Here is a 9,353-nt window from a genome sequence, read left to right as displayed (position 1 = left end):
CAGACACGGGGAGAATATAGAAACTCTACACAGAGTGACCTGAGGCCAGAATTGAACCTGGGTCCCTGGCGCTGTGAGGCAGCAGTGCTAACCACTATGCCACCATATCAGCCAAACAATTGCACCACACTAATATCGTTTCCTCTCTTGTGCAGGATAAGGTGACGCAAGACCAGAGACAGCAGCAGCTAACTGGAGTAAGAGAGGTGTGCCTGTGTGTTCTAACCCCAGGGAGGAGATGGTGTTGGCCTTCAGTTGGACGGCAATTGTTGAGGCCAGTAGTGGGGCTGAAACCATTGAATATGATGCGGCCCAGTGGCTAATTCTGTTCACACCCTTGTGGGTTTCCTCCACGTGCTCCAGTTTTCTCCTGCAATCCAAGGATGTGCAGGTTAGGTGGATTGGCCATTCTTAATTGCCCCTTACTGTCCCAAGATGTGCAGGTTAGGGGGTTACGTGGTTAGGACTTGGGGAGGGTGCTCTATCGGGGAGTCAGTGCAGACACGATGGGACAAGTGACCTCCTTCTGCACTGTAGTGATTCGATGATGAAGTGCCTCCTGCTGATATCACAGCTGTAGCGGGATCCCTCTTTTTAACTCCACTGGGCTTATTTCAGGTTTGGTTTTCCGTTACCCAAACCCCACCAATGCCCGAGTGATTCTCTCTCTCGCCGATGGAACACCGGCCACCTTGCGTCTACTTCACAAGAGTAGCGCTCCCAAGAGAGAGAAAAGGAAACTGCTGCCTATCCATTACCTGGCAGCCTTTCCTGAGTGGGCGGTTTCGAAGCGCCCAGGGTACCCTCAGTTCTAGACTCTGGAATTATAGTAAGGGATATTTAATATTGTGACTTGGTCAGAGATCGTTGGTGAGAAATTGAAAAGATCAAAACGGACTCCAATGGAAGTCAAAGGTATATCTATATTTGTTAAAACATCAAGGTCAAGATCACCAAACACCAGGAAAACAACACACCATGCCTTATGCTCTATAAGACTATAGCTATGGAAGGAATACTAAAATGGACACAACAAGAATGCTTACTTTACACAAGTTTACCAGTGTCTTAAACTATGAAAGATGCATGCAAAAGCCCTTCCTTTCCCCAAAGCCTCATCTACTATGATGATCTCGGGAACTTGGCGAATTACCGGAGGGTACTCACAATCCTAGTTTAAATTGCTCAGTGGGCTTCGGGCTGCGTGCTGGAGACGAACGAGAGGCAGCCAGGAACAGGAGAGTGGAGAGAGGAGAGAGAGATGGCCGGCCTGACCATCCTTTTATATTGTAAAACTTGAATTATTTTTCCTGCCAACTCCGCCCCCTTCCAACCGGCAGTTCCACAGACAAAGGCTTGCTAGTGTTATCTGTAGCTGCAATCTTACAGTCCATAAAGACCAGATTATCCCATCCCAGGTAATAGGTCTCTTGCTGTCCTTTATTGTTCCATCGGAGATCGTTTAATCGTTTTCCCATTAGGGAAATGGGCTTCTCCTCGCTCTGGGACAAGGCCATTATCACCTGTATTGAGTCCAGACCAGGTGTATTGTCTTGCTGCCGGCCTAGTCTGGTGATGCCGTCAGTTCACTTTTGTGCTGCTGATAACCTAATCAGCAGTCCGTCTGGTTTCTGGCTGCTTGCAATTTTTGGACTGGGCCCCTTCACACACACACACAGGCTGGCTGAGCTCCCTGGGAAATTTTTGGTCAAGTCCTGCAGCCAAATGTGGCCACTTTCACAGTTCTTTAGGGTTCAAGTCCTTTACCCAGCTCATAAAAAGGCCTGAGTTGCCCGAAAAACTTACACAGCTTCCATTGCAGCACAAGCAACAGTCACCCAATGACATCTCTGACTGCTGTGGTGCAAGGTCAGCTTGCTGCCATGCAGACTCAGACTGCTGCTAAACACAGTGTTCAAAGAAGCTTGCAGGTTGCCCCAGCGAGCCCAATGATCTTCTCCTAAAAGACTACAAGGATTACTGAGACACCGCCCACGGAGAGTGGCATTTACTTCATTGTGCATTAACCTGCTGCCTTCCATCATAAAGACAGGGATCACCCTCCCACCCTGCCTGTGCCCTTGCTGTGCCTGTCAGCAACCCATGCTTCTAAGCACATAGATGCTTGATGTTGTCCTCCACAGCCATCTGCACCTTCCTCCAATGACTTCCAACAACATTCCACCAGCTATTCTGCAGCCAGGGGAGTAGCACTTCATAGGTGCCCTAGGACAGGGAAAGGCACACAGAAGCTAGGCACTAAGGATAATTTATTTGATTTTTAAATGTAACATGACGTCATGTTATGATAAATTTGGTTTGGAGTGTTTACTTCATGGTGGTTCTTTGCTTTACGGCCAAGTGGATGCCACCATGGGCAGTGACGGGGGAGGGAAGGTATGGGACTGCTGACGAATGGAGTGCAGCTACCAGTGTTGCACCCAGTTGAGTTCTTCACAGTTTGGACACAAAGAGAGTATGTAGGTTTGTACGCACTCAAGAGCTGTTTACGATTTCATAGTTGTATAGTGAGTGGTCTGGCAGCATTGGTGAGAGCGAGGTGAAGCATATATATATATATATATAAGGTATAAATCCTGATTGATTGAGATTGTTGACAGTGAATGATGGGGGTGTGATGAGTGAACTAAACAGTGTCTGAGATTAAAGGTGCAGTTGGTAGGTTATGGCATTTGAAGATGCATTAACTAACCTTGACCACTCTTCTGAAGTAATTGAATTTCTTCTGGTACTGCATCCAAGTCTTCATGGCTTGACCCCTGACACACATACCCAAAGCTGTCTGCTCCCACTCCCTTCTGAGCCTGTGTCTGGAGGGTGCCTGGCCCTATGGCCCTATGCTGATATAGGACATCTCTACATCTTTCCAATTCCTCTGATTAGGACTCTAGTTCAGTATCTGCAAACTTGGAAACTGTGGACCCTTGTGTTGCTCTCTTTCGATTCTGAAGCCTCCCAGTTTTCTGTTCCATGCAGTTTGATAGAACAGAATTTTGGAAGCAATATTAGCCATTTTACACGATTATCAAAAAATTAAAATTACACCCACAGTAGCCATGAAAATTAGTTAATGTGTTAACATTTTTGTACATTTAAACAAAGAAAATAACCAACCAATGAAATAAAAACAGCTACAATCAAGATCAATTATATAAAATGTTCACATCTCATTTATTTAAAATTCATCTTTACAGCAGTAGTTTTCTTTTTTGTTGTTTGTGCTACAAAGGTGACAATGTATGGCTTATTCCAGTTAAACTGCATGGATTGTAAACACTGTCATCATAAGGCACAATAGAAAAACAAAAGATGGCACCTGAATTCCTTCATAAACAATATTGGCAAACCAGGCCACAATTAAAACATTTTTAAAAAGGCAGTCTTTAGGAAAGGAAACATCATCCATTTTCATATAATATTGAATTTTCAAGCACAATAGTAAAAATACAATCGACAAGGGTCCTTAATGCCACCATGAAAGCTGTTGGCGTAAACTTGTATTGTGTTTACACAGAGGGCACTGCGCTCCTATCGATATTAGGCATTGCTCTGCAGCCATTGTTGTATTTCAACCTTGTTTCTTTTTAACCAATCTATATTCGTCTGCACAGTTTCAATGGCTTGTTTACGAGGAGTCTCTCCTGCTCCAGCATTTGGATATTTTGCAAAGAAATCTTTCATCTTAAATAGAAAAAAAAACATGAATTAGGTTACTCAAATGGAGAATTTGTTTCCCAAAGTAATGACCCTTCGCCCACCTCCAGTAATCGCCATATTTCCCCTTAATTATCCCCTCAGCTTCCATCCCATCATGTTCTACTCCAGAAAGCCAGTCAGTCACGGATAAAACTGGAGCCAATTTTGACATGCTTTTATAAGCATTTATTTACAGAGATTCCAATTACAAACATTTGCCTCCTAACCCAACCATCACGGTTTCAGTCTGTTCCTTTATATAGCAGCACAAGTGCAACCCCAGTTAATGCTTTCTACCTGCATACAGTAAACACACCAGACCACACGTTCAATAGATCATCCTCCAGCACATCCATCATAATGCCACTGAACAAATCTTCCCTTCCCCTTCCCTCTCAGCATTCCAAAGGGACAGTCCTCTTCATGACACCCTCTTCCATAACTCCCAATAACCATTTTCCTTCCCAGGACACCATTCCATGCAAGTTAAGAAGATGCCACACCTTTAACCTCCTACCTTCCCATTGTCCAGGACCCTAAATAGTTCTTCAAGGTGAAACAATGAGTGCCTTGTACTTCGTTCAATTTGATGGATTGTATTCACTGTTTGTGGTGACCAAAGGAGATTGGGTGATCTCCATTCAGTGAACAGAATATTTTTGACCTAGAGTTTCTGGTCACTTACCACTTTAATTCTCTGTTCCACTCCCGCTAAGCTCTCTGCCCTTGACCTCCGAAGATGATATAATGAAGTTCAAAAGCAGTTTGAGAAACAGCACCTTTCAGTTGGGCACTCTACAAACTTCTGGAGTAAACACCAATTTCAACTATTTCGGATCATTACCACCGCTCCCATTTGTCAGACAGCAGACATGATAATGACTTTCCTGTTGGCACTTCCACCTCCTCGAAATGCATCTTTGTTGTACTATTACTGCCCCTTTTGTCTTACACTGTCATCCCTTGCCTCTTTTAATCTTTTCTGCCTTCCACACTATCACTGACCTTCTAACAAAAGCTAAAGCTACTGCAGATGCTTGAAATTTGAAATAAAAACAGAAATTCCAGGAGATCCCACCAGCATGAAAAGCGGCCCTTCATAGTTATCTCTGTTACCAGTGAAAACATGCACAGCTCGACTGTTACACGCTCTACATATTCATCTGGATCATTGGCAGTTGGAACAAGTTAGAAAACAGCTAGTTCTTGCATGTCCTTCCTGAATTGCTTTTGGGTCCGACTTTGCTATGCCAATTAGATCATAAAGGCAGCTGAGGGCAAAGTCTGAAGTTGCTACCTACCCATCACCCTCCTCTGCAGCCAAATACCCAAAGCTCCTGGCTGCACATCTGGGGCAGAATTCTCCCAAAAGATTTCAAAGGGCAGAATTCTCCAGCTGTTCACGCCAATAGGGTTATCTGGTCCGCTGCAGAGAATGGTGATTTGGCTGAGCGCCAAATTCTCTGTCCTCGCTGGCAGGGATAGTGGGGCGTGAATGGCCAGAGAATTCCAGCCCAAAGGCGGGGTTCTCCAGCCATTTGCTGGCCCCACCCATGGGTTTCTTGGTGGCATGGAGTAATGGGAAATCCCATTGACAGCGGTGGGGCCAGAGAATCCCACCGTCAGCAAAAAACATACTTCCCGCCGTCTCCTGCCACTGAAAACACACAATCAAGAGGCTGGGGAATCCTGCCCTAAGTGTTGTCCCCAGCTGGAAAATTGTAAGATTCCCGCTGGGATTCAGTTTACAATTCTCCCACACTTAATAATTTTTTTTGGAGCCTAGGAAGGATTCTCACTGATCTCCACCACACTTAGAATTTGTTTTGGAATGGGGACCTAAGGATGCCGGCAAGGACAGCTCCTCAGAAATCGGGGCAGTCATACATACCCCCTACACCCCCCCCCCCCCGCCCCCCCCAAACTTGCTGGCTAAGACTCCCCTTTCCACTCACTGGCAACAGGTCCTATCACACTTGCTGGGGTCAGTCCTCAGACAGCAACTGTTTACAATCTATATAAATGATCGGCAAGCAGGGACAGAATGAAATATAACAACATTTTCGGATGATACAGAAATAAGTGGGAAAGCGGGCAGTGAAGAGGAAATAAAGATGTTACTGACAGAGATAGACTAGGAGAATGTCCCAAAATTTGGCAGATGGAGTTTAAGTGTGAGGTTATCCATTTTGGCCAAAGAAATAGAAAGGCAAATTATTACCTAAATGGAAAGCAGATTGAAAATGTGTCTGGGCAGAGGGATCTGGGTGTCTATGTTCATGAATTGCAGAAAGTCAGTATGCAGGTGCAACATGTAATAAAAAATGGCAAATGGAATGTTAGCACTTATTACAAAAGGACTGGAGTATAAAAGTAGAGAATTGTTGTTGCAATTGTATAAGGTGTTGGTGAGACCACATCTGGAGTATTGTGTCCAGTTTTTATCTCCTTATTTGAGGAAGATGTGGTGGCATTGGAGGCAGTTCAGAGGAGGTTCTGAAGATGAAAGGAGAGATGAGAGATGAAATGAGGAGAGATTAAACAGTTTGGGTTTGTACTCGCTGGAGTTTAGACGGGTAAGAGGGAATCTGATTGAGATATATAAAATACTAAAAGGATTGATAAAGTAAACATCAACCAAATGTTTCCCCTTGTGAGGCAATCTAGAACAAGAGGTCACAGGTATAGGTTGAGAGGCGGTAGATTTAAAACTGAGATGAGGAGGAACTACTTCTCACAGAGGGTGGAATTTGTGGAACTCACTACCCCATCGTGCGGTGGAGTCTGAATCGTTGAATGCCTTCAAGGAGGAGGTATGTTTCTGATATTAAAAAATGGGTCAAAGGGATATGGGGAACAGGTGGGGAGGTGGATGCGAGACCAGGAAGAGATCAGCCATGATCTGAATGAATGGCGGAGCAGGCTCAAACGGCTGAATTGCCTACTTCTGCTCCAACTCCTATGTATGTTCTGAAGTAGCAGCACCATCCATCCCCCCACCCTCAAATAAGCTATGGGGTAATCAAGGGCCCCCCCTCCTCCTTTTAGTTGCCCCCCTTCTTCTGGTCCCATCCCCACCTTCAGGCATCCCCCACACCCTCCCTTTTTGGGCCCCTCTTTCTTTTGGCACTGCCAATCTGGCACTGCTAGGGTGTCAGGGCACTACCCAGCCATTTCCCCACCACTTCAGGGATTCAATGGCCTCTCAGCCCTGGCATGGTCATCATGACTGATCTCTGTTTTTGGAAAGTAGTAGTGATTGCCTCTGAGGGCCGGAGAATCCTGGGAGCAGGGAAAATCCAGCTTAAAACCGACAAAGAATATTTCAGTGATAATTTAAATATGCTAATCTGGATCATGCCCTCGCTGGCCCCTTCCTCATTATTCTCCAACCCTGCGCAGCCCCAGCACGATTTGCACATGAGTGCAAAGGGCCAGAGAATCGATCTCCTCCTGGTATTCAATAATCTACTGTGATCCTATTTTCCTTCCTCCCATTTCACATTCATCCAGTGACACTTTCTAAACATTAATCCAGGCCATGCTTGCAAGTAGTGGGTACTTGGCTAAATACATGGATACTACTCTGTATGCAGCTCTCTCTGTTTATGTGCTTGTATCCTTTGTATCATCTCTCTTCATGATTTGGGAACATTGGAGGCAAAAAAAAATCTTGTTGGAGCTTACCTGCCACAAACTGAGCTCAGTGTTAAAGGATCTTGTTATTCTTGAAACTAATCGTCCTAGGTTTCTATCATTAATTGTGTATCTGAAATTTGAACAAACAGTAAGTTACCTAAGCTGCAAATCAAAACAATATTCCAGCTTACTGCTGCACAGTTCTGGCCACTACCTCATTTGTTCGCTGCAGTTTGCTGTGTGCAAAGTGGCTCCTGCATTTCCTACATAACTATGGTTTAAAAATGCATGATATGGCTGTAAAGTGCTTAGAATGCCATGAGATTATTAATTGCGTTACATAAATGTATGTCTTAGGCCAACTTCCACCCTTCCCGCTGGCCGGATCTTCCACTTCTGCTGATAGCAATCGCTCCGGCCTGCGGTGCATTCCCCAGCGGCAGAGGATGTGGGGCTTACAAAACCCCCTGAACATCGGCGGGAATGGAGGACCCCACCGCTGGCCAATGCCAGGCTGCCTCTGCTGCCAGAACATATGCCGCGTTCGGGGGGAGGGGCCGTGAAATCCCACCCTCACTTTTTTAAGTTAGCGAAATAAATAGAGGTTCGATTGTAAGTTAAAAAAAATTCCCAATATAACTGACATTCTTCAACATGTCTTTGATCAGTGCTGGCTCCCAACATTCACCTACCAATTGTGAATTTCAAATTCTAAATTGTGCATTTTCGATACTCTGCTGCATATTTTGTGCATTGTGAGAAAAAAACTGAGATTCAATTTAACGATACCTGTAGAACCGACCTTAATAACTGGAAGAAACATTTGTTTAAATTAGAAACAAAACTACATAGGAACAAATGTTCGTGCATGATGTTGCAAATCAGGTATCATCACATCTACACAATATATTCACCTACAATCACATCTGAACTGAAAAGTAGGAAGAGTTGATCCTACCGGTCCACTAAATAGTCCCAGTTGAGCCGTGTCCAATCCCAAGCCATTGTTTTCCCATACTTGTTGTATGAAATGTACTGGAGAACAGTGAACACATCCTGACTCTTAATGAGACTTCCATTTTTAATATATTGTAAGAATCTGTATGACAAAGCAAAAAACACATTTGCAAATTGATCAGAGGAAATCACAATGCAAAGAAAATAACTCTTCTGAATTATATCATTGAGAAGATTGATTCTTGACAAACTTGTACAGATATGTTTTTGAAGCTTATAAAGGTATCACTGGTAAGGTTGGGCACCGGGCATGAATTCCATGATTCATAGGCATTGCAATCCTCAATATCAGAAAGGGACCCAATTTACATGTATTTACGTGGGCCACACCTACATGTGACAGAGGCCTCAGCCGACTCCAAACAATGTGCTGTTTGACTGGCCGCAGACTGAAGAACCAAGCAGTAGGCCAAAGGAAATTAAGAAAAAAAAGACTCAGTCACTTTCCGTCTGCTTTTTGTGCAGGCTTGGAAAACAGTTAATTGGTGCTGTCACCCAGAACAAGCAATTCTCTCCTTTATATATTTCAATCAAAGTGCCACGCCTATTGTAGGACCCTGTCCCGATTTTCAAGCACCAAATAGGCATGAGTTTAGATGGTGCACATCGGCCCATTGGTCCATGACATGAATTGGCCTAATCATAGAATCATAGAACCCTACAGTGCAGATGGAGGCCATTCAGCCCATCGAGTCTGCACTGGCCACAATCCCACCCAGGTCCTATTCCTGTCACCCTCTACCCTGCTAATCCCTCTGACACTAAGGTCAATTTAGCATGGCCAATCAACCTAATCTGCACATCTTTGGACTATGGGAGGAAACTGGAGCACCCAGAGGAAACCCCACACAGACATGGGGAGAATGTACAAACTCCACACAGACAGTGACCCGAGGCCAGAATTGAACCCGGGTCACTGGCGCTGTGAGGCAGCAGTGCTAACCACTGTGCCACTGTAATCAATTGTCTTTCAAACTGCA

The 9,353-nt window shown here is 44.6% G+C and overlaps 1 protein-coding gene across 2 annotated transcripts in view; it reads right to left on the bottom strand.

Annotated features, from left to right (window-relative positions):
- Positions 1-3,165: 3,165 nt before the first annotated feature.
- enpep (glutamyl aminopeptidase) overlaps positions 3,166-9,353 on the bottom strand; it is an 82,064-nt gene continuing 75,876 nt past the window's right edge. For both annotated transcript variants that reach the window (XM_078213336.1, XM_078213244.1), the window contains exons 18-20: positions 8,315-8,455; positions 7,405-7,486; positions 3,166-3,702 (exon numbers count right to left, since the gene is read on the bottom strand). In XM_078213336.1, coding sequence (XP_078069462.1) covers positions 3,559-3,702; positions 7,405-7,486; positions 8,315-8,455 — 367 coding nt within the window. In that variant the 3' untranslated portion in view covers positions 3,166-3,558. The remainder of the gene's footprint in view (positions 3,703-7,404; positions 7,487-8,314; positions 8,456-9,353) is intronic.

Source organism: Mustelus asterias, chromosome 1 (genome assembly GCF_964213995.1).
Source record: "Mustelus asterias chromosome 1, sMusAst1.hap1.1, whole genome shotgun sequence".
Taxonomy (NCBI): domain Eukaryota; kingdom Metazoa; phylum Chordata; class Chondrichthyes; order Carcharhiniformes; family Triakidae; genus Mustelus; species Mustelus asterias.
This window is presented reverse-complemented; position numbering and strand designations above follow the sequence as displayed.